Source organism: Moschus berezovskii, chromosome 9 (assembly GCF_049115385.1).
Source record: "Moschus berezovskii isolate FMDL1 chromosome 9, NW_MosBer_1.0, whole genome shotgun sequence".
NCBI classification, from domain to species: domain Eukaryota; kingdom Metazoa; phylum Chordata; class Mammalia; order Artiodactyla; family Moschidae; genus Moschus; species Moschus berezovskii.
In genome coordinates this window covers 57556794-57583499 of record NC_142468.1, presented here as the reverse complement: position 1 = coordinate 57583499, position 26706 = coordinate 57556794, and the positions used below count along the sequence as shown (strand labels likewise).

Genomic DNA, 26706 nt, shown 5'->3' with positions numbered 1-26706 from the left:
AATTTCCCTCTCCCAAAAAACAACAACAAAAAGAACTCTAAGTCAGATATAAAGTTTGCTAAAATATCTCAGGTCTACCATGGTTTGTGACACATACCTAGCAAAGTAGAAGAAACATTTTTAAAATGTGCATTTCAGACAGACATGAATATTTTCATTATGTAGTTTTTATTTTAGACGAACATTGTAAAAAAAAGTTCATCTGGAATAAAATCCATTTTTTTCTTAAAAAGAAAAAAAAAACCCAAAACACAGCATCATTATCAGTACACAGTTAATGAGTTGGCTTCAACAAGATTAACAACATGACAGGTCCACTTTATCTGCAGGTTTTTCACATTAAGCCGTTGGAGCAAAGGTAAAGTATACTGAAACACAGGATGACAACTCTATGGAAAAAACAGGTATTTCCCATTTGGGACATGATTTTAGTCAAAAACTTTAAGGTATTTTGCTTTAAAGGAACAGTGTCAGCTGCAAATAAACAAAGTAAGACCCATCTGTAAGGCCATAGGAATGAATTATAATTAAATTCACATTTTAAAAAGTAAGAAATGAAACAAGAAGTTCTATTAGTTCTTGGCAATAAGAAATGCAATTGTGTATGGCACAAGCATTTTAAAAAATGAAGTAAAATGTGAAAATATACCTAAAACAATTGCTTGCTAATTTCCATTTCTGCAAATTTCACTTACATTTTCTTCATAGTGATCATGACATTAATTTTATTAGTCTGAAAAAAGACCATTTCTACTGTAAAATTGTGCTAGTACTTGAAATTTTATTAGCATATCCTGTCCATCTACATTTCTACAGGACAAGGAATTTTTTAGACATTCCCCCACCCCCTTCTTTGGATGTAACAAGAAGGAAAAAGGAATGTCCTTTCTGTTTTAAAGGAAAAATCTAAAAAATCTGACATGAGAAACAAGTGCTTAAATCTGAGATAAGAAAACCAACATAACAAAATGCTGTTTTAAAATTTTAAGCTTAGAAACTCATCTTTCAAGATTAAGCACTAAATTTATAAAGAAATCAAAGTTATGAACAAGGAAAGTCTGCTTACTTAAGAAAGTCTGTATCACTTACTGTTCACAAGAAAAACTCAGTAAGCCATAATACAGATTCTCAGCATTCAGAACCTGTAAAATGGAGTTATAATCTCTTATTTAGAAATTTCTGCAAACATTTATCTATATTGCACAGCTAAATTTATTAATGGAGATAGGAAGATAATACTTTTTTTTCTGCGCTATTGGATAAGACATGTATGTTCTATCCTAAACTACCTCCTACCTTTTCCAATGATGCTTTAGTTCAAAACAAAACATAGAGTCTAAATTGTGCTGGATACTTAAAAGACTGGCTCACTGTTTTTCTACTAGGTATTAGAATACTAGTTAGCTAAATGAGGTATAATTAAAAAATAGTCCTTCAAAGTAAAGAGCATAGTCTTCTGAAAACTTGTAACAAAGACTGCACAAAATGTTCATGTGAAGAGTAAGAAACCCTGCAGCACCGCCTAACTGATGCACAGGTGGATTATTTTCCCATCATCTGTCTGAAGAAAAATGTAGTTAAAATAAGTTCCCAGTGAAACATTTTACAATTAACTGATCTACATGCTACTTAGTTACAGCACATTTGCATTGTCTGATAACCCTCAGACTCTTATGTGAAAAGGTCGAGCCCAATCATTGTCAGAAATCAGCACACAGATAATAAAACGCAGCCACTGAACCACTAACACTGCTGCAAAAAATCTTCATGTATCCTGACCCATAAGACCACAAAAATGTTCACAAAACTAGATTTCTTCAGTTTCAGCAGGGAAAAGACAATTATCTGTCACTAAATTCATCTACAAATAGAAAAAATAATGCACCATATGTACATTATTAAGCAAAGTGGAATATTTATTGGGGCAGTGTTACCATGCAGAAAGTAAATTTCCTATGGTCTTAGCTCAAATTATATACAATTTAGCAAAGCTAAATGTAAGAAAATAGCAAGGACAATTTATTTCTATATAACAGAGTATATACCCCCAGTTTGCTGCTACTTCAAAGAACACTTTTAGACTCATCTAACTTGTACAGGCTTTTTCAAACGGAAGTTCATGGAGACTAGTTATTAACCCATAAGCGACAACAGAAGAGAAAAGGAAAAAACAAACAAAAGCAAAGCATTCTGTTAAAAATTAAAAAAGGCTAAGCACAGAATATGTCAGTTTTGGTTTGCAGACAACCCCTGAGATATAAACCAAAGTGTTAAGACACCAAAGAGTCCGAGGTGAATTACTAAGAGGGTTACATTCATATGCGGTGTCCTAGCACTTGCCTTTTAGAAATTACCTTGTTACCATCCAAAAAGCTTGACTGCTGTGATCTTTTTCTGAAAATTAGTGAACACAAGATGTTTCTAAGAAATTATTTTCTTCATTTCAGAAATTTATTAATATCTAATTTTAAGATGGTAGACTTACAGTCCACTTGTGATCAAGGAACTACTGATTTTACTGGTACACCAATAGGTGCTTTTAAGCCTATAAGTAAGTACAAAAAAAAAAAGTCAAGGAGACCGAAATTTGTGAATATTAAGTTTAGAGAACCCATCAAAACTAGCTCTGGTATATATTTCCTGCCACTAAATTGTGCCTAAGTTTTCAAACAGCAGTGAAGACTGACTGGTCCAAGTGTTCCAGTGATACATCTTAATTTGAAGCAGAATTCTCTGCAGTAATAAGCAATCCATTTCCACTTTCACCTACCAGCCTTAACCATCAAGCATGATGGTAACCTTTGTGAAACAGAACTGGCTTAACAGGAAGTATAATTATTATTCCCTAATCACCTCGTTATTACTCCCTCTGTGTTATGACACTGAAGACTGGAGTAATAGAATGAATTTGGCACGTAAGTTAATACTAAATACTTCCTTTTTTTCCTTATGTGACGGTTTCATCTACAAAAGGCATTACCAGTACCAGTGTATGATGAGAAAGGCAGCTAAGCTTTTGATTGGCTTTGGCCCAAATGGCTGGACCAAGTTCTATAACAGTGAACCTAAACAGATGGATCTGGGTTCTACACATTCAATAACAGCTGCTGTAAAACTGAAACCATGCTCTTATTTTCTCTAATGAAAAGGTGGGACTTTTTCTAGAGGATGCACTGGGACTAACTACTCTTAATAATAATAAAAGTCCAATAAAAAAAAATCATTTCCACCACTACCAACAACTATCTCTAAGAAATTACATCCACAAGTTAACCTCTCTCCCCATGGGTAAGCTTTCTATGATCTAAGTCTGAATCTAACTCTTCAGACAGGGATTATGGTAAGACCTGGACATTACTACTAAACCAGCAAGGTAAAATCGAATCTAGGAAAAGATATATGACATATGCTGATGTGACAAAACATCAATTAGGTGCTGAAATAAAACCCTAAACTAACTCTCTGCCTATGTAAAATTCCAGCTCAAGAAGTTTGCATGTAGAAACAGACAGCAGTGTTCAAATATGTCATAGGTGAGTGATTACAATAGGTCAAATGTAGGAAAGAAGAGGGAATACAAATCTCAAGAAAAGTGACATTAGATGATTTCCAAATTCAGCTTCAATAGATTAGGCAGAAGTAATCAACTGAAAAAAATGATTTATTTAGCTACTCAGACTCTCTTGCAAAAAGGTCAGGAATGAAGAAAAACTCTAAACAATCTGAAGAAATAAACTGCGGCCTTTTATGGGCATTTTTAGGAATTTCTAAGATAAACTTTTATCAAAATTTAATGACTCTTTTATTTAAGAAAACCAGAGCCCTTAAATAAATGCTATCAATGCAATAACATTTGCCCGTATGAACCAGACCAAATGTCCTACAATTTTAGTATATTAACCTCTGCTTTAAATGTTCTATTCTTTTCTAAAAAACATTCCCCAAAGCAAATTTGTCTAGAACTTCATGTCAGAAGTGTGCAGATATGAATCTCAGATTGTGTTGTAACAATGAAAGGCTAACACTGATGTGCAAAGTGAAAAAGAAAAAGATAGCAGCTTCTGCAACACGCAATAAAACAGAGGAAAAACAAGTTAAGTCCGGCACGTGTCTCCACTTCATGGCTTCCACGTTTGAAGAGAGAAGCCTGTTATCCTGATGGGCCATAAGGCTGGAATCCACTGCACACTCAGTGTGCAGAATCTAGGCATAGGTTCAGCGGTGCTCTCAGTAGCAGCCAGGCAGGATGGTTCTGAGGCTGGGTGACCTGTGCTTTCAGAGAAGCAGGAGAGGGTCCTCAAGGTGTGCTGCAGTCTCTCAGAAAGAGTTCATCAAAGTAGCGAACAACGGAAGAAACTGGTCTTCTTTGATCGGTTTTCTGTTATTTTCACTGGTCCACCTGCCCCTGATGAATTGCTGTCATTCTGAAAAACAGAAGATGAAGTTACCAAGGAGATAAAAGTTTCATGGTTTGAGCCCAATTATCTAAAAAATAAAAATATCTAACCATGCCCATAAATTTGTACTCAGTAGTCTAAGGAACTAGTTAAGCTCTTACATTTTCTATTTCTTTGGAAACAGTGGGTTAAGATGGGAAAAATATTTTAAGGTGAGCACCTAATATATTAATAACATTTTCGTTAGGAAGTTCCTATTTCCAGTCCAAAGAAATTATAGCCACAAGAGTGTAAAGTATCAAGGGTAATGATGAAAACGATGTTAAGATATTGGTACAGGCAATCCTGTTAGAGGCAAGAAGAGCTGGTAACATAAGGCATACAATTACATGCAAGATTCAGGGTAAACCAAACTTTTCAGGTTGTCCTAATGAGTCATCACTGAGGTTGTTTCAAATTGAAGCAAACTTCAGCAACTTCAAAATCATAGCTATATACAGACACAGAGAGAGATTATACAAACCATTTTTCTGTTGAGTTTTGTCATTATATCTCGTGCAAGTGTAAAAAATGCCTAAAAGGTAAACCAAAAGATTCCATTATCATATGTTTATCTTTTAAATTAGAAATGTAGATTTATTTCATTATATGGTAAAAATATATTAATGTTTTTAATTGAGAAAAAGAACATAATTGCAATCAGCAGACACATGACTACTGTAACTTATTTTTCAATTTTATCATAAAGGTTTTCCAATATAATCAAACTGTCATTCATCAAATATTTTCTGCACATAACAGCTGGCACTGGGACTTCCCTGGTGGTGCAGCGGTTAAGATCCGCCCTGCAATGCAGGGGACACTGGTTCGCTCCCTGGATGGGGAACTAAGATCCCACATGCCACGGAGCAACTAAGCCTGAGCGCTGCAACTGCTGAAGCCTGCAGGCTTTAGAGCCCATGTGCCACAACTAAGACCTGCGTGATGCAACGACAATCCCACATGATGCAACTCAGACTCAGTGCAGCCAAACAAGAAAAATATTAAAAAAAACAACAACCCACAAACATCTGGCACAAGTTCTAACATGACACTTGAGTTATGCAAACACCAAGATCATTTTCGAGGCAGAGGCTCTACAGCGCTTGTGTGTCCCCAAGTGGGGGCACAGTTCCTGGTATAGGAGATGATGAGTATCTGCTTAATAACTGAAGGAGTAATTCTCCCTTGTGGCTCAGACAGTAAAGAATCTGCCTGCAATGCAGGAGACCCAGGTTTGATCCCTGAGTCAGAGAAATCCCCTGGAGAAGGAAATGGCAACCCATTCAAGTATTCCTGCTTGGAGATTTCCAAGGACAGGCTACAGTGTGTGGAGACACAGAGTCAGACAGAACTGAGTGACTAACGCTTTCATTTCACTTTCACAGCTCTGAAATCTATTTTCATAAAAATTTCTACCCTTTATTCCCAACTTCCTCTCTTTCAAATTACTTTCACTCTTATCCCTGAAAACATAGAACCTCTCGTGTCTCAACCTCCCCAAATTCCAACAGCTTCTACACTCAACTAAATTCCCCACTATGGAAATAAGTTCAAATGGTAGCGGGACAAAATCTCAGTGGCATTTTATGCCTAGTGTGTCTTGATCCAACTCTAAGCCAAATGTTTTTAAAACTTATCATCCTGACTTTGTTTCTACAGAGCCAGGATTCTTAAGGCTTCTTCAGTTGTCTCCACGCTAAACCCACTGGTACATCAGTCTGTTCCCAACAATTCCTCATGTCCCCAAACATGTCCAGCAGGGTTATTATTCCCAAACCAGTCAAAAAGAAGCAGTATGATAACTACTATTGTCACTCTGTCAGTGTCTCACGGTCACTCTGGTCACCTGTGTGTCCAAGTTTCTAAGTAATCCCATCCCAGTCTTTGAGGTTAAATTAAAGCTCTGGGAAAATTGCTAATCTTCACAGAATACCTGACTAGAATAAGCAGCTTGAGCAATCCCCAGGTCAATATTTCCATAGAGAGAGCTCAATGTGCTCTCTTTCTCTTTTTTCTTTGGCCATGCCATGTGCCATGTGGGATATCTTAGTTCCCTGACCAGGGATTGAACTTGGGCCCTCAGCAGTAAAAGTGCAAAGTCCTAACAATTGGACTGCCAAGGAATTCACAATTCAGTATTCTCTTTAAGTCACAGGTGAGATCAGGGCACAGGACTAGTGGAGACTAAAGTCAGAGTAAAGAAAACATTCTGTGGCATGGTCCTACCACATCTCAGAGCAAGTTTCTCTCCTGTCTCCACCATTAACGCTGACTGAAGAGGCTCCTTTTTTGTATGAAAGCAAATCCTTTTGTTGCAAGCAAAAGGAAGCATTTTTCTGCTTTTCTATTCTCCAGTAAATAAATTAGAAGAGGTTTCCTGTTTCCTAACACCCACTAGCCAACCTGAAAAAATGACCATTAGTTATTTAAAAGAAAGAAAAAGTTCTGAGCAGTGACCACGAGTCAAGTCATTAAAGTCTCAATTTGCAGTCATGATGTCACAGTAAACAGTGACTTAGCTTGAGAAAGCAAATGTTTACAAAACCCTCAGTATTACTGTTAAGTAAATGACATGTATTAACACATAATACATAAATTATTTTTAAGATCAATTTTAAAAATGTTTTTAAAAAAGAAAATATTATCAAAATTCTGCCCTTCTAAAGAAAATCTATTTCTTTGGAGACTTTATATAATTTGGTTTTAACAGTTAACCCACTGAAAACTTATTAAAACGACCCTCTGATAAACAGTTTCTTATATCTACTTAATGCCATTGTATTAAAAGGGATCATGCTTAATTACTTCAAGCATGTATTCTAAGGGAATCTGTTCAGTAAGCTAACAGTTGAATTGTCTCTTGAGAGTGCAGACATGAAAGGAATTAAGACTCTGTGCTACAAGTTAGTGTAGGATGACATGAACAATGATGAATTAGCAGAGACCACAGCAGCAGGATTTCCAGCTTCCCAAACAAAGGGCAAAACTGAACTTAACCTGAACTCCCATCTTCTGTCCAGTGACGCTTAATGAAGCGATCTAATATATGCCATGTGAAAGACAGGCACCAGAAATCTAGCAACCAAGGTCCTCATAACAGCCAGAAGCACAAAAGTTTATGAAATGGAAGTGGAAGCATTCACTAAGTCAGGAAATATCAAGGCTCGGAGAGCTGAACACCGGCGCCAAGACACGAACGCTACTACATAACAGGTCACCAAACATTTCCTTCTCACCTCTTCTACATTCATACTGGATTTTGCACTCGTCTCCAAGAATTTAATCCCATAGTCAATTGCTAACTGAAAGACAAAAGAGGAACACTGAAATTCAGGGCAAGCTTCTTGAACATATACAGCATTTATTTATTTTTTTTTTAGGTTTTCTGAAGTCCCAAAGGGAGAGTACTTAGTTCAGAACTCCTGTGGTCCTCAAATTTCTTTGCTTTCTTCTATCGTGTTTGAAATTTAGAGATCCAATTCCATCATCATAAGTAACTAAAATGGCACCACTGCCACTCAAAACATAACTTGGGTACTCTCTTTTTTTCTATTATATCTTTAGTTCTCTAATCACTAGAAAACATATTAGACACTCACCTCTAGCATAAATGTGGGATACATATGACTTAAAATTACAAATCTCCAACAATTACTATTGTAAGTTTTCATTATTTTCTTAATAAGTTGGATATTTAAGATAATACATATTATCTTAATAAATAAAATAAATAAATTTTCTTAAACTGCATAAAAGAACTAAAGCCTAAAATACTAAAAATCTCATTGCTTGGGTTTCTATTAATTGTGGCAAATTGTGAATTCTTCTACATTCCCATCTATTTCCAAAGAATTCCCAGTTCATTTGCAACACCAAGACTAAGTGAATGTTTTCAGGGGAAAAAAATGTATTGTCAGATTAAAAAACAAAATGCATTTTGCCTGTACCCCCTAAAAACAAACAAAAAAAAAGCTAAAGCAAAACTCCAAGACTTCAAAAATTGAAGCCTTTAAGTCAGTTTGGAAACTGTCATAGAAATGAATATATATGTATAATAGACTCTTGTTTTGCAGGACACAAAAGAGAGAAAAGGTTATAAATATAAATATCTACAGCTCAATGAGTTTACAAAGAGTTTATTCATAATGACCTAAATCTAATATGTAGTAAAATATTCTTGGAAAACGAAATAGTGAATTGAAAAATGATTACTGTTGAAACTTTACCTATCCTCTGACTTTTTTTCAAAGAGAAGGAATTGGTTTAACTTCAGAACTGGGCATTTGCACACAGATATGGAAGAAACAGCCTGAACTCTCAGCCGCGCAAATCTGAAAAAGGACCAAATTGTATCTCCCAGAAAAGAGCAAATTCTTGAGGAATGAGTCATGACTACACAGTCTATGGAGCTGGAGCTTGAATACTAATTCATACCATTCAAGTATGGATTACAACTGTCTGCTGGCTTTTTAATGGATTAAAATATAGATATTTTTAAAACAAATCAATAAATAATAGCATGAAAATGAATGCTTAACATGAGTAGACTCCAATCTTCATTTATTCAGTTCAAACTTACCTTCTCTCCTCTTTCTTTTGATACTTGTCTTTTGTCATTCATATCACACTTGTTCCCCAGGATCATTCTTTCAACATCTGAAGAGGCGTGCTGCAGGGATAAAACAGTATATTAGGAAACAACATGAGAAAAACACAGCTGTCCAACAGGCACATCTTAACCTGTCAGAAGCAGATCCATAAATTTAATTGCAAAACAAATAATCTCTTACTCAAGACAAAACCTGATTCAGAGAAAAATTTTTTAAATGAGAGGAGGGGAAAGTTACAGCATAACTTTTCCCCCAAAGCCCTTGCAGTCAATCTGAGGTCTTCTTTGGTATATGAACAAACAAAAATCAAACCTATAGTTATCCAACAATAAAACTCCCAGATGTTAGTCTGGGTCAAAGAAAGGAGAGAATCTCAGTACCAAGAGAGCCAATGCAGAAGGTATTCTGGATTTTGAACTACTTAAACAATAAATTCACATGGTTTAATATAAATGTGTATTAAATTATTTCAGAGTCTGAAATGTCAGAGACAATAAAAAAAGGTCTCAATACCAAAGTGGAATTAAATCAAATTTTAAATATCTAAGAAAAATGAAATGTCAGAAGGGCAAAATGAGTTACCAGAATAAAGATGTATTTCTGCCAGTCAAACAGTATGAGGGAACAGATAGAACCTGAGAACCAGACAATCCATGGGGTCACAGAGAGTCGGACACGACACAGAGACTGAATGACAACAATTTCTTTTTAAAGGCTCTAGGAGCACATGCAAGTACCTCTTTCTGACCTGAGTCTTCTCATGTGTAAAACAGGGGTTTTTTAACTTACATTATTTTCAAGATTGGGGACAAGTTTAAAATTCTGCGAAACCGCCCTGCTGTCTGCACTCCCTAGGCCAACGGAGGAGTCAGCCTGGCAGTACCAGAGATGTTACTCTCCCTGGCACTCCTCAGAGTGGAGGGCCTGACGTGCCCGCACCCTACTTCTAGCAGCTCAGCTACGTGACAGGCAGACAGAAGGAGCGAGCCCTTTATAAGCACCCAGAAGGATTCTTTTCCAGTATCCATTGTCTTTCCCATACCTACCTCTTCAATGTTTCTTATCCAATTTTTAATATTGTCAAAGGACCTTTCATTTGTGATGTCATAGACCAGCATAATTCCCTATAAGAGGAAAAAAAAAGATCTTTAGTGCTTTATACATTTTAAAGCAAAGAATATCATATCAACGTTCTCTTCCAGGAACTCTGTGTTAGTCCTTTTTCTGTCTTTATAAAAGGAATTTATAATAAAAGTTTAAAATACAGAGAAACAAAATAAATTAAATAAAATCTTCCATAGTCTCACCATGTAAATAAATACTGTTAACATTTTTTTCACTGTTAACCTTTAATGAATTCGTGATTATGGTAAAGGTGATACACCCTTTCTACCTGACCTCATATGATGAGAACGGGTACCAATTAAAGCTAGCAGGATATTTACGTTACGTTAAAATAGAGATAACATTGAAGGTAAGAGGGGATCACTTCTGCTGTGCACTTACTTATTCTAAGCAGAAATTATCTTGCTTCTTACTCTTAAAAAAAAATTTTTTTTTTTGGCCACATCACACAGTATGTGGGATCTTAGTTCTTCAAACAGGGATTAAACCTGAGTCCCCCGCATTGGAAGCATGGAGTCTTAATCACTGGACCAACAGGGAAGTCCTTTTGCTTCTTATTCTAAGATTGTAACCACAAAACTTTAGATTCATTTCTTTTTATATGACTGATCAAACATTACTAATCTAAAAAAAGTAAATCACAGACACTCAAAATATAATGCATTTGTTACACAGTTTAATGAAGGCACAATCATCATATTTTGGAAGACCCCATGTCTGGTATTTGTGAACAGTTAATCTTCTAAATGTTTCAGCTGACACTTGTATGCTACCCACTTCAAAATCTATATCACAAGACTGTACTTGTGTAGTAAGTGCTAGATCCACCTCTATCTATCTATTTCAACAAATATTTAGTGAGTACCTACTATGTGCCTGATGGTGTAACAAATGCTACCAGCAGTAAATAAGACAGGCAAGGGCCCTTCTTCTTATGGACGGCTGGCAAAGAAAACAATGAACCACTAGTTATATAATTAATTATAATTTAGACAATTGCTATGTCTATGAGTTCTGAGTGAAAATGCTAATCTAATCTGGTTGAGGGGCTAGGGTGGTTCTTGGAGGGTTTCCCTGAGAAAATGACATTAAAGCCAAGGCCTGAGGCCTGAGAAGACTTGAACTGGGCACAGGGGTAGAGGCTGGGGTGAAGAGGGCAAGCCCTCAGTGTCTGGAATAGCACAGAAACGGGACAAATTATCTCACTCTCCAGAAAGGCACAAAACCTGTTAGACTGAGTAAAGACCGAGTAAAGGTCTTTAGATTTACTCAACCTATTAGACTGAGTAAAGCATGGCAAGAGTGCCCCGGTTTGAGGGACTTTACTGGTGGTCCAATGGCTAAGATGATGAGCTCCCAATGGAGGGGGCTGGGGTTCGATCCCTGGCCAGGGAACTAGATCCCACATGTACCAACTAAAGATCCCAGAGACTGCCAGGAAGACTGAAGATCCTGTGTGCTGCAACTAAGACCCAGCACACTCAAATAAATGAATAAACATTATAAAACAAAACAAAAAAAAGAGTGCCTGGATCCAGTGGGAGAAGGGCACAAGATAAAGCTGAAAACAAAGACAGGGGTCAGGGTGCCCTGGAGAACACTGATTGGACGTCAGCTCCTAGATGGCCCATTTGGTCACCGAAAACTCAACTTAGTGAAACAGAAGTTGTCTTTGTGTCCTCCAAATCTTCTCTTTCTCCCTCTACTCTCATTTGAAAGAAGTGCAATACAACCCTGTAGGGCTTCCTGTGTGGCTCAGTTGGTAAAGAATCCGTCTGCAATGCGGGAGATCTGGATTCGATCCCTGGATTGAGATATCCCCTGGAGAAGGGAAAGGCTACCCACTCCAGTATTCTGGTCTGGAGAACTCCATGAACTGTATAGTCCTGCTGCTGCTGCTAGGTCGCTTCAGTCGTGTCCGACTCTGTGCGACCCCACAGACGGCAGCCCACCAGGCTCCCCCGTCCCTGGGATTCTCCAGGCAAGAACACTGGAGTGGGTTGCCATTTCCTTCTCCAATGCATGAAAGTGAAAAGTGAAAGTGAACTCGCTCAGTCACGTCTTAGCGACCCCATGGACTGCAGTCTACCAGGCTCCTCCGTCCATGGGATTTTCCAGGCAAGAGTACTGGAGTGGGGTGCCATTGCCTTCTCCAACTATATAGTCCATGGGGTTGCAAAGAGTCGGACACGACTGAGCGACTTATACTCACTCACTCAACCCTGCCAGCCTGTACAAGCAGACCCCTGGGAGTAATTTCCTCTACCACCAGTCAGTCACTAAGTCCTATGGACCCAACAATCTCAATATTTCCACAATCCAATACCCCACATGCATGGCCTTATTCACATTTTCATCAATTAGCCTTTACCTGGGTGACTTAGGTCTCCCTGCTTTCATTCTTAACCTCTTCTAATCCACTCTCCGTAAGGGCACCAGAGTTATCACCTTATTGCTTAAAATCCTTTAGCATCTCTCCATTGTACTCTTAATTATATTAAAATTCCTTAAATAGTAGGCAAAATCTTTCAGGGTCTGGTTTCCAACTTTATAAATAAAAATAAAATATAAATAAACAAATCATATACAACACACATGTACACGTAGATGAAAGAATTCAGGAAACATAGCAAAATGTTAACAGAAGCTATGTCTCATGTGGGGTTTTAAGACAATTTCTTGGGATTTTTAAAGCTTTTGAATTCAGCAGTGGCCACAAGACTGGAAAATATCAGTTTTCATTCCAATCCCAAAGAAGGGCAGTGCCAAAGAATGTTCAAACGACCGCACAATTGCACTCATTTCACATGCTAGTAAGATTATGCTCAAAATCTTTCAATCTAGGCTTCAGAGGTGCATGAGCCAAGAACTTTCAGATGCACAAGCTGGGTTTAGAAAACCAGAGATCAAATTGCCAACATTCGTTGGATCATAGAGAAACCAAGGGAATTCCAGAAAAACATCTACTTCTGCTTCACTGACTGTGCTAAAAGCCTTTGACTGTGGATCACAATGAACCATAAAAAATTCTTAATGAGATGGAAGATCACCTTACCTGTCTCCTGAGAAATCTGTAAGTGGGTCAAGAAGCAACAGTTAGAAGCTTACATGGAACAACATACTGGTTCAAAATGGGAAAGGACTAAAACAAGGCTGTATATTGTCACCCTGTTTATTTAACTTATAGACAGGGTACATTATGCTAAGTGCCGGGCTGGATGAATCACAAGACGGAATCAAGAAAAGGATCAACAACTTCAAATACACAGATGATACCATTCTAGTGGCAGAAAGTGAAGAGGAACTAAAGATCCTCTTGATGAGGATGAAACAGAAAAGTAAAAGAGCTGGCTTAAAATTCAACATTCAAAAAACTAAGATCATGGCATCTGGTCCCATCAATTCATGGCAAATAGAAGGGGAAAAAGTGGAAGCAGTGACAGATGTTATTTTCTTGGGCTCCAAAATCACTGTGGACAGTGCCTGCAGCCATGAAATTAAAGCACACTTGCTCCTTGGAAGGAAGGCTATGACAAACCTAGACAGCGTATTAAATAGCAGAAACATCACTTTGCCAACAAACATCTGTATAGTCAAAGCTATGGTTTTTCTAGTAGTCACGTATGGATGTGAGAGATGGACCATAAAGAAAGCTGAGAGCCGAAGAATTGATGCTTTCAAACTGTGGTGTTGGAGAAGACTCTTCAGAGTCCCTTGGACTACACGGAGATCAAATTAGTCAATCCTAAAGGAAATCAACCCTGAGTGTACATTGGAAGGACTGATGCTGAAGCTGAAGCTCCAATACGCTGGCCACCTGATGCTAAGAGACGACTCAGTGGAAAAGACCCTGATGCTGGGAAAGACTGAAGGCAAACAGAGAAGACAGAGGCAGAGGATGAGATGGTTAGACAGCATCACCAACTCAATGAACACGAATTTGAGCAAACTCCAGGAGATACTAGGGATTCCCTGGTGGGTCAGATGGTAAAGCATCTGCCTGCAATGTGGGAGACCCGGGTTCGATCCCTGGGCTGGGAAGATCCCCTGGAGAAGGAAATGGCAACCCACTCGAGTACTCTTGCCTAGAAAATTCCATGGATGGAGGAACCTGGTAGGCTACAGACCATGGGGTCGCAAACAGTCGGACACGACTTCACTTTCACTTTCCAGGAGATTCTGAAAGACAGATAAGCCTGGCTGGCTGGAGCCCATGCAGAATGGGACACGACTTAGCGACTGAACAACAAGAACATTATATGTAAGCTTTTCACAAGCAGAAAAATAAATATTCTTTAAATTTAAATGGCAAACATTTTTACCCTCCTTCCTCCTAGCCTCAAAAGGAAATGTTTAACTTTGACTATACTGTAAAGAAGATTTTACAATAAGCAAATTTAATTTTAAAAAATCAAAGTGGAGAACTATACACTTAAATGCTAAATTTTATCTTACATATATTTTACAAAAATTTTTTAAAGCCTCAAAAAAATGCAGCCTGAATAATTCCTGATTCAAACAGCTTAGCTGCCTAAAATATTAAAATTAACCAAAATACTTCCAGAGCTCTACTGCCTCTTGGGCTATACAGACAACCTGGATCTTCACTGCTTTCTGTCTGTCAAGTAGTACTTGGAGTAGTTAGCACAGGAAGTAAACACAGTGTAGTGGTTAAGGGCACAGATTCTGGAGTCAGAGACGCTCAGCCTGGGCTTCACCACATGCTACCTGGGAGATGCTGGAGAGATTACTTTGTCCCTCTCAGTCTGCATTTACTCATTTGGGAAGTGAGGACAAAATATTTTCCACACTGCCCTTTAAAAAATAAAAACAATATTTATGTACTTTAAAAATGTATTATATATTTTTATTTATTTGGCTGCATCTTAACTGTGGCATGCAGGACCTTTCGTCGTGACATGCACACTTCTCCAGTTGTGGCATCTGGGCTCTGGAGCATACGCACAGGCCCAAGAGTTACTGCATGTAGGTTCAGCGGCTCTGTGGTATGTGGGAGCGTAGTTCCCCAATCAGGGATTGAACCCACTTTCCCTGCATTGCAAGGCAGATTCTTAACCACTGGACCACCAGGAAGTCCCCCAGATTGGATTTTTGAGGATCAACTGACGTTATTTGTAAAGTATTTTACCTAGAACCTGGAAGTTCATGGTTCACGTACTGTTGAAGCCTGGCTTGGAGAATTTTGAGCATGACTTTACCAGCGTGTGAGATGAGTGCAATTGTGCGGTAGTTTGAGCATTCTTTGGCATTGCCTTTCTTTGGGATTGCAATGAAAACTGACCTTTTCCAGTCCTCTGGCCACTGCTGAGTTTTTCAAATTTGCTAGCATATTGAGTGCAGCACTTTTACAGCATCATCTTTTAGGATTTGAAATAGCTCAACTGGAATTCCATCACCTCCACTAGCTTTGTTCGTAGTGATGTTTCCTAAGGCCCATTTGACTTCACATTCTAGGATGTCTGGTTCTAGGTGAGTGACCACACCATTGTGGTTATCTGGGTCATGAAGATATTTTTTGTTTAGTTCTTCTATGTACTCTTGCCATCTCTTAATATCTTCTGCTTCTGTTAGGTCCGGACCACTCCTATCCTTTATTGAGCCCATCTTTGCATGAAATGTTCCCTTGGTATCTCTAATTTTCTTGAAGAGATCTCTAGCCTTTCCCATTCTATTGTTCTCCTCTATTTCTTTGCACTGATCACTGAGGAAGGCTTTCTTATCTCTCCTTGCTATTCTTTGGAACTCTGCATTCAAATGGATATATCTTTCCTTTTTCCCTTTGTTTTTAGCTTCTCTTCTTCTCCAAGCTATTTGTAAGGCCTCCTCAGACAACCATTTTGCCTTTTTGCGTTTCTTTTTCTTGGAGATGGTCTTGATCACTGCCTCCTGTATAATGTCACGAACTTCTGTCCATAGTTCTTCAGGCACTCTGTCTATCAGATCTAATCCCTTGAATCTATTTGTCACTTCCACTGTATAATCATAAGGGATTTGAACATCCATGAACTTCCAGATGTTCGAGCTGGATTTAGAAAAGGCAGAGGAACCAGAGATCAAATTGCCAACATCCGCTGCATCATAGAAAAAGCAAAGGAGTTCCAGAAAAACATCTACTTCTACCCTATTGACTACACCAAAGCCTCTGACTGTGTGGATCACAATAAACTGTGGAAAATTCTTAAAGAGATGGGAATGCCAGACCACCTGATCTGCCTCCTGAGAAATCTGTATGCAGGTCAAGAAGCAACAGTTAGAACTGGACATGGAATAACAGACAAGTTGGCTTAAAGCTCAACGTTCAGAAAACTAAGGACATGGCATCTGGCCCCATCACTTCATGGCAAATAGATAGGGAAACAGTGGAAACAGTGACAGACTTTATTTCTGGGGACTCCAAAATCACTGCAGATGGTGACTGCGGCCATGAAATTAAAAGACGCTTGCTCCTTGTAAGAAAAGCTATGATCAACCTAGACAGCACATTAAGAAGCAGAGACATTATTTTGCCAACAAAGGTCCGTCTAGTCAAAGCTATGGTTTTTCCAGTAGTCATGTATGGATGTGAGAGTTGGACTGTAAAGAAAGCTGATCGCCGAAGAACTGCTGTTTCTGAACTGTGGTGTTGGAGGAGACTCTTGAGAGTCCCTTGGACTGCAAGGAGATCCAAGCAGTCCATTGTAAAGGAAATCAGTCCTGAATATTCATTGGAAGGACTGATGCTTAAGCTGAAACTCCAATACTTTGGCCACCTGATGCAAAGAACTGACTCATTGGAGAAGACCCTGATGCTGGGAAAGATTGAAGGTGGGAGGAGAAGGGGATGACAGATGATGAGACAGTTGGATAGTATCACTGACTCAATGGACATGAGTTTGAGTGAGCTCCAGGAGCTGGTTATGGACAGGGAAGCGTGGTGTGCTGCAGTCCACGGAGTCGCAAAGAGTCAGACACAACTGAGCGATTGAACTGAACTGAACTAACTTACCTAGAACCTAGGACACAGCTTGAACTCAATGACTGGCAGCTATTACTAATTTATATCTGGTTTCAGTAACAAAAACCCTTTGACTACTTCCTACGTTTTTAGGCTAATTGATACTATCAATCAGTTGGAAATACAAATTCAGGTACACCAGTTAAAATTTTTATATATTTAGTATACAGACCTTTAACAACAACAGCCTCTTTAGAGTTCACAAGACAGTACTGAGAAATGTTGAATACGGTCCCTCTTCTCCTCAGAGCCTGACTGTCCATTAGGGTTACTGCTATGCCTACACATGTTGCCGAATAGTACGAAACAGGCCAAAGGACTGTGTCATGGTGGCAGACTCAGTAGTGTACTTGCCACTACGCTGTGAACCTGAGCCAACCCAGCCAAACCTGCCAGAACCACCACTTGTGGAAATGAGAACATGACGACCCCACATCCCACTGAAACGGATGATATGCAGGATCCAAGACTCAAGTAGAGCAGGGTTTCCTGAGGATGTGTCTAAGATTGTTTCTGGGTCTGAAATTTTTCACTGATTCACTCCTTCAGTAAGTATTTATTGAACATCTACTATGTGTAAGGCCCTGACATCATAGCAAAGCAAAAGAGATAAAAAAAAAAAATCCCTACCATCAAAATGGAAAGGATGATATATTTTAGAATAGCAACGATATCTAATTACTTGCAATAATGTGAAAATGGCTAGGCAGTACATAAATGAAAAAGACAGAACATCTTCAAATCTCAAAGAACATATTTCAATGACTTCTTGGCTTGTACCATAAGCTAGAGCTACACATCCAAGGCAAACATTTGCTCCACACTTCAAGTGTTCTTGCCCACTGTCTAGTGAAAACAAGCTTGTAAGTGGTATCGATACATTATTCCCCAAAAATAAAAAACTGTGTTTAAAAGATGCCTCTAATCAAAATTACCTATGAACTATTCTAAATCATCCCATAAAAAGATGTTCTTATTTACCCTTAAAAATGCTTCCTGGGGGAAAATAAACAACAAACAAACTTTTCACACAAGGTAAGTCCCTTCCCTTGGATTCTAATCTAAGCAAAATAGAGAGTAGTTGACAACTGCCCTTCTTAAAATAATGACTTTTAAAATCTTAAAGTATTATAGGGTGGAGAACATATATATATGTAACACTTAGTTGTATATAGTTCCAAGATAGGAGAGCTTTAAAAAGGAATCCCCAACCTCTGCGGGGGGATATTACTGGCACTAAATAATGGAGAGTAAGTGGCAGTGAAGGAGGCGGGGAGAGCAGCATGACAATAGAGGGATCTGTGGGTTCAGATCACAACTGCCTGCAGCAAAGGGGCAGCCATCGCCCCTACAGCTCCACCACCTCCACACCACTCTCAGCACCAACAGTCTTTTACACAACAAGCTAGGGATGATGGCAGCTGGCACCCCAGAGTCTACCAGGTTGGTCTACCTGATCTCGACTGTACAGTCTTCTCTATGAGCATAGGTGATTTCATCATAATTTAAAGCTCCAAGTTATACATGACTTAAGCCTAAAAGCAGGAGATAAAGCCCTGCTCTGGGTCTGACATTCTAGGCTTGGTTCAGTAGAGCTCAGCTTCTACACTGCCTTATTCACCATTGTACTCGCAGCACCACACAGAATCCACCATGAGCCAACAACAGAATGGGCTGTGTAGATGAGGCATCTTAGGATGGAAAACAGCCAAGTGACAAAGTTATGATAACAAGGATAAGGCAAGTATGTAGCAAAGACGGACTTGGTAGTCAAAGATTCACCAGATGCTAAGCCTCAGATAGTCATAGATCCTTCGGCTACTTCCTGGCCAGCTGGCAGAAGACTGGTGGAGGAGACTCCAGAAAGATGAGCCAATAGGAGTGGATGTTGTAGATCTGGTGAGAGATAAAGCATGGTGGTGGCAGGGCTGAATGGGGGAGAAGGTGCAAGAAATGAATACTTGGTTACAGAGCTTGTGGTTTGTTAAAATTTGGCAAAGGCATTAATAAAAGGACAAAGCACAAAAATATATTACCACTCAGAATGTGTGGAGTTCTAACGCATCTCCAAATACATGAGTAATATTATGAAGACCAATGGTTGAGGACACAGCTACTAAACCCAGTATTAAAAAACCCTTTAAATGCCTTGTTTGCACATCAGAAAATCTATTTTCTCCAATGTACTAGACTCCAGCTTGAATCCTACAAATCTGACAAATGAACATGCATGTTTTACTTCCACGAAACCCTAAAATACACTCACCATGGCTCCTCTATAGTAGGCTGTCGTGATGGTTCGAAATCTTTCCTGACCCGCTGTGTCCCTAAAATTTGAAACAAAGGAAAGAGTGGTTAGAAAAATCATCAACAACATAGCTGACAAGAGACTCTGAGCTGCAGGAAGATGTAATTGCGGTCTGCTCACAAATGCAGTGGTTTCAGGGAGAAGGGGGACAAGACACAAAGGGAGCCTGTTGTGCGTCTGTGAGCTGGAGGCGGCTGTGGCCACGGGAGCCTGTCAGGAGCTCACAATGACTTGGGTGAAAAACTTGGACTCTGATGACAAAAGCAGCGACAAGAAAATGCACAGCCCTGCTAGGAACCGGCACACTGTGTTCGTCAACCAGAAGAGGAAGAGAATAGAGAATAGTTGTAAATTCTTGGACTCCTAGAGGAGTCCTATTCCTATAGAAAGGAGTCAATTCCTTTCTATAAATGCCTAATCATTAGGGCATTTTGCTCTTTTGACGGAAAGTCTGATTTCTATACAAAGCAAGCAGTCAGGCTGGACTTACTACTGTGCAAATTCTGCTCAGTAGAGCATGCTAAAATGGATCTCCTCAAGAACTTTTTTAGCTCTAGAGCCCGTGATTAAATGAGACCCTGGAGTTCAACATGCAATTGTTGACTAAGACTTCAAAATATGAACAACACCTTCAAGTTATATAAACTTGCATTTATTCTTACTTTTTTGGCTAATGACATACCATTAAAATACATTTTGAAAAATGTTGACATTTTAAATTACATTTACCAAAGCGATTCTTATAAAGGAAGTCAAATTTCCTTGGTATCTGGGAAAAATCAATATTCCTAAATTTTCTACTTCCTGCCAGAACTAATTTCATTCCCTGTGTTACTAAGACAAAACTAAATTGTTTAATTTGATTGCTTCTAAAAAGGAGGAATTTGTGGAAATACACTAAAACTGTAATATGTGCATACCAAATTTAAGTGAGATGAAGGCCCAAGGAAAATATGGTAATTTAAAATGTTAATAAATACCTTACCATTTATGCATACCTTATAAAATACTTTCAGATGGTGTGCAAATGATGCCCACCACAGCCCAATGTGGTAGTTTTACCATCATCCATGTTCTCCAGAAGAGGAGACAGGCTCAGATGGGCTGTGGGCCCAGCTCTGCCACTAAACAGCTCATGTGAGTGCTGAGTCACTTCAGTCATGTCCAATATTTTGCAACTCCATGGACTGTAGCCCGCCAGGTTCCTCTGTCCATGGGATTCTTCAGGCAAGAATACTGGAGTGGATTGCCATGCCCTCCTCCAGGGGATCTTCCCAACTCAGGGATCAAAACTGTGTCTCTTAGGTCTCCTGCACTGGCAGGCAGGTTCTTTACCACTAGCACCACCTGGGAAGCCCAAACAGCTCATACCCTTGAGTGAGAATCAAGTATCCAAGACCTTGGCTGTTTAGTGCAGGGCCGGGTCTCACACCACCATTATCTTATCCTGCCATCTTCTCATTGATCAGGATTAGATAACACATGCACTTATTCTGATACCCAGCAAACAAATGGGGAAAAGAGAAGCAAAGCAGCTTTGAGCAGACTAAGTATATATTTTGATTCTACTATGCTACTTGATTTAGAACCAGCTTTGCAGTGAGGATGGAGAAGAAACCCTACCATCCTGAACGCAGGTCATGAAGAATGAATGTAGGCTATTTTGCAGCCAAGAGTGCTGATAAATAGTGCCATGGAGCTCTAATTAGCTGATCACCCACAGGCTCCTAGAAATGTTCCTTATTGTTCTGATCAAGACTATACAGCAGTGGTCCCCAGCCTTTTTGGCACCAGGGACCAGTTACATGGAAGACAATTTTTCCACAGACTGGTGCAGGGGGAATAGTTTCGGATGACTCAAGCACATTGCACTTCTTGTGCACTTTATTTCTATTATTATTGCATTGTGATACATAACAAAATAATTAGACGGCTCGCCATAATGTGGAATCAGACCAGCAGGCATTAGATTCTCATTAGGAGTGCCACAACCTAGATCCTTGCATGTACAGTTCACAAGGTTTGCACCTCATATAAGTTTGCATTCCTTTGAGAATCTAATGCTGCCACTGATCTGACAGAAGGCAGAGCTCAGGCAGTAACGTGAGCGATGGGGAGTGGCTGTGAATACAGATGAAGCTTCACTCTCTCGCCTGACCCTAGCCACCTGCTGTGTGGCCTGGTTCCTAACTAGGCATGGTAGTGGTCCCTGGCCTTGGGGTTGGGGAACCCTGCTGTACTGCATAGAGTCAGACATTCTCTTTGCTTTTCCCTTAAAATAATTTTTTTAACCTTTAAAATATTTGACTTCTTATTAAATAGCAACAGATGAAAAAAGCAGCAGGTGGTAATCTTCAAAATGTCTTGCAATGAAATATACTGGGAACCTCTATAGGGGTTAATAATGCATGAAGCTGACGCAAGGTTCTGGGATACTGGGGTAATTGTCCCAGTTCTATCACTAACCCAGACACACGCCCACAGATGGACTTAACCACTCTACGTCCCAGTTTCCTGTAAAAGAAAAGCGGTGGATTTCAATATAATGTTCTAGTTCTATCCTGGTTCTAAAATTCAAAGAAGAAAAACAGCCCAAGGAAAAAGCTGACATATATGTATTACTTTACTATTTTGACCTGCTTCCTTCTGAAGTCTATGATGTTCTAAATGTCTAAGCTTTGTTTCCTGCTGTCATTGTCACACATTAGGTCAGTAAACATCATCAAAACCCTTCCTTAAGGCTGCAAACCTATGTGGGCCCATGGAAGGCCTCATACTGAAAGAACTTAGATCAGTTTATAGGAGGTTCAAAAAAAAATCGAAGAGTGTGAGTTCAAGCCAGAAATATTCAACCAGGCAATCTGGAGGAACCATATTTATTCATTGTAGTTTGACATATCCTTCAGGAATTAAACCAGTTGGAGTTGACTGATCGTAAGGAGACCTTTGCCATGCCTATTACATGAGAGATGAGAGGCTTGCCTTTTTCCTCCCTTATTCTCCAGCGCAGGGTTCCCCATTTTAAAATGAAGGAGAAGAAACAGGCAAATGAATGAGGAAATATCAGAGCCGGAAGGGAACTCAGATGTCGTCAGTCTGACCAACCAATTTACAAATGAGGTCAAGAAGGCCCTGAGAAGGGAAGCAAAGAGCTCCAAGTTCTTAGCGTACAGGCTGACTCTAGATTGGCACTTTGTTTGGGGTTCTTACCACTCAACTCCTTTGCCTTATCTGATTTCACAGCTACAACAACCGCAGTGAAAAAGTAACTGACATACTTTAGAATTCAGTTTCCTCCCCTCTAAAATTAGCATTTTGGAAGAATGAGTTCTCAGATCTCTCCTGGCAGTGAGCATTAGTGATACCATCCTTACTATCCCACTCTTGGTGGAGACATCTTTGCACCCATTTCCCCTTGGTTCTGATAAAGAAAAGATGTTTTAGCTACCCAAGGATACCGCTAATTTACCACAATTCACCTTCTTATTCCTGCTTCAGTACCTGACTAAAGTAGAAATGCTGTTTGCATATATATATATATATATATTTTTTTTTTTACTTACCATATCTGAAGCTTAATTTTCTTTCCATCTAGTTCTATCGTTCTGATTTTAAAATCAATGCCTGCCAGAAAAAGAAAGAAAGACATGCTCAATGTCTTCAAATATAATTCAAGTCTTATTGGGAAAAGGACAAAGATTTCTATTGAAGAAAAGCTCTCCAACGCACTGGAAAATGTGAACACAGAGAGGGTGTGAGCGGTATGTGTCCCCTGAATACAGGCTAAAGAAAGGAATGCTAATTACTCTGCAAAGAATTCCCACACATGTTAAATGCAAAGTATTATATGCCTCCTTATTTTGACACAAATGGATCACATCCCTCAAAGTTACGTAATTTAGATAGATTGAGACCATGCCATATTTTCTACTTCCTGAAATGCAGATAAACAAAGCTTCCTACCCACCCCTCATGCCCCATCCTTCCCCAAAGAAGGCTATGAGACCTCTTTCTGTTTTCTTCCACCTCCTTCCATTTATTTCTTTAGAATTTGCAACTGGCTAAGGAAGAAAGAACAAAAGAAAAACCATCTATCTGAAGGCAGAAATAGGAAAGTCTGTAGATTTATTTTATACAGTTAGCAAGTATTTTACATACACGTTAATAAATGTAAATAGCTAAAGGGGCTTTTAGACCTGGCTGCACTTTAGAATTACCAGCAGAACTTAATAAAAATAATGGCTAGACCTGCTCTTTTCCCCAAATTTTCAGATTCTGACTTAACTGTTCAAGGGTAGGATCTGCACACTGGTAATTTTATTTTTTATTTTTTAACTGAAGGACAATTGCTTTACAGAATTTTGTGGTTTTCTGTCATACATCAACAAGAATCAGCCACAGGTACACCCATGTCTATTTTTACTTTAATATTTATTTATTTTGGCTGTGCTGGATCTTAGTTGTGGTATGCAACGTGGGATCTAGTTCCCTGACCAGGAATCGAACCAGGACCCCCTGCATTGGGAGAGCAGTCTCATCCACTGAACCACTAGGGAAGTCCCCACACTGGTAATTTTAAATGTTCCCCAAGTGATTCTAACCTGGAAGCCAAGGTTAATAAAGTATCAACAGACCTGACAGGTAGCACTGTGACAGTCATTTGCAGTCCCAGCATTCAAACATTCAACTCTTTCCTCACCTATTTATCCCCCCCACGGAAAGTGAAAGTTGCTCAGTTGTGTCCGACCCTTTGTGACCCCATGGACTATACAGTCCATGGAATTCTCCAGGCCAGAATACCAGAGTGGGCAGCCTTTCCCTTCTCCAAGGGATCTTCCCAACCCAGGGATCAAACCCAGGTCTCCCACATTGCAGGTGGATTCTTTACCAGCTGAGCCACAAGGGAAGCCCAAGAATACTGGAGTGGGTAGCCTATCCCTCCCTTCTCCAGCAGATCGTCCTGACCGAGGGATTGAACCGGGGTCTCCTACATTGCAGGCAGATTCTTCACCAACTGAACTATCAGGGAAGCCCTATCCCCCCACTACAGTAGCTCAAAATCTACTCAGCAATTTCAAATATAAAGAACCACAAAGTCCCTGACAAATACCAGCATCCCCTATGATTTACTGAGAATAGGCTGCTGCTCTTTCTGAAGGGACCAGTGAGTGAACACAGCTCAGTTGCAATTTACTAAATCCTCATCATCTGGCCACTCAGCTTTTGTTTCAGACGTTTCTACTCCTTCACATTCTCTATGCTGTGCTGTGCTTAGTTGCTCAGTCCCGTCTGACTCTGCAACCCCATGGACTGCAGCCTGCCAGGCTCCTCTGTTCATGGGTATTCTCCAGGCAAGAATACTGGAGTGGGTTGCCATGTACTCCTCCAGGGGATCGTCCCAACCCAGGGATCGAACCCAGGTCTCCCACACTGCAGGAGGATTCTTTACCGACTGAGCCACCAGGGAAGCCCATGAGTACTGGAATGGGTAGCCTATCCCTTCTCCAGGGGATCTTCCCAACCTAGGAATCGAACAGAGGTCTCCTGCATTACAGGCAGATTCTTTCCCAGGTGAGCTACCAGGGAAGCCCTTACATTTTCTATGCTGCTGCTGCTGCTGCTGCTGCTAAGTCACTTCAGTCGTGTCCAACTCTGTGTGACCCCATAGATGGAAGCCCACCAGGCTCCCCCGTCCCTGGGATTCTCCAGGCAAGAACACTGGAGTGGGTTGCCATTTCCTTCTCCATACATTCTCTATAGAACCCCTTAAAGTGATTTCCAAACATTTCAAGAAAACATGTCAACTATGCATTCTCTAAAAGCAGGGGTCCCCAACCTCCAGGCTATAGACCAGTACCTCTGTCAGATCAGCGGCAGCATTAGACTAGAAATAAAGTGCACAATAAATGTAAATGCACTTGAATCATCCAGAAACTATCTCCCCCACCCCTGGTCTGTGGAAAAATTCTCCCACAGAATTGGTCCCTGATACCAAAAAAGTTAGGGACTGCTGCTCTAAAGTGACTTAAACATCAAATGCAGCTATTTAGAGGTAGGAAAGTCTTCAAGGGCTATATTACTACATTATTTCTGCATATTAGCACTGAGAACACCCAAAAAGGCTGCTTGCCAGCTCCAGCTTCACATAAGGCAAAGGCATAAGCCAAGTGGATTTGCCCATTCTTCTCTATGTGGCAGCTTTCCACCAGGGAACCTTTCTAGGTATGCTTGTGAATCTCGAAATAGGTGGCAGTCACACCCAAGCTAATCTAGCAGAACGGCTTCACATTCTGTCCCCTCACTAATAACCACGTAATATTAACAAATACACGCTCATACCCAACATCCCCAGGTTATCTGATCCACATTCCCTCCTCTAAGTTACCTCAGTACTGCAGGGTCTGCGGTCGCTGAAGCAAAACCGAGCAACACAGCAGCACATTCTTGTTAGCATCACACAGAATTCACTGTGATTATCATTCATTTAAGACTTAACACACACTGATTTTTGTGATTTATCTTTTTATATCTCTCCAAATCCAGTGTAACAAAGACCCTCCAGGGATTCTCTCTAGCCTTTATTCTTTTTGGTCCTCGCATCAAGAACAATGCCCAACTCCTGGTAGGCAATCGATAAATGTTTCTTGATACTTTTTTTTTAATTCATAATTTTTCAAATTTATAGAAACAAAAAATAGAATGGTGGTTATAAAAGGCTGAAGGGAGCAGGGGGGAAAGGAGAGCTGTTTCATGGGCAACAAGTTTCAGATTTGCAAGATGAAAAAGATCTGTTTCACAACAATGTGAATGACAATACTGCTAAACCGCTCACTGAAAAAAGGGTTAAGATGGTTAACTGTATTTTATATGTTGTTGTTTTTTTTAATCACAGTAAAAAAAAAAAGAAGAAAAATTCCTGACTTTCAAAATACCTACTGTAACTCCGGAAAACAACCTACTTAACTGGAAGACTAGGGTCATCCAACATTCCATCTTAAATAGTTTGTTCACATTTTAAATAAAGGATGATGTCTATCAAAATGCCTGCCAAGTGAATACTTTTCTTTATTCTATTTTATTAAGATGTAACTCCTTTACTTTCAAGGCTGTTGTTACCTGTAGTTGGAAGTCATGGGCAACTTTTCTACCTTCATTTAACAAAACCATCCTGAGGCTCCCTTAAATCTCAGTTACTCTCCATTCATGTGA

The 26706-nt window shown here is 39.6% G+C and overlaps 1 protein-coding gene across 1 annotated transcript in view; it reads right to left on the bottom strand.

Annotated features, from left to right (window-relative positions):
* Positions 1–149: 149 nt before the first annotated feature.
* RAB8B (RAB8B, member RAS oncogene family) overlaps positions 150–26706 on the bottom strand; it is a 68515-nt gene continuing 41958 nt past the window's right edge. The window contains exons 2-8 of the mRNA XM_055435843.2: positions 23061–23121; positions 19456–19516; positions 10096–10173; positions 9019–9108; positions 7676–7741; positions 4921–4971; positions 150–4424 (exon numbers count right to left, since the gene is read on the bottom strand). Coding sequence (XP_055291818.1) covers positions 4332–4424; positions 4921–4971; positions 7676–7741; positions 9019–9108; positions 10096–10173; positions 19456–19516; positions 23061–23121 — 500 coding nt within the window. The 3' untranslated portion in view covers positions 150–4331. The remainder of the gene's footprint in view (positions 4425–4920; positions 4972–7675; positions 7742–9018; positions 9109–10095; positions 10174–19455; positions 19517–23060; positions 23122–26706) is intronic.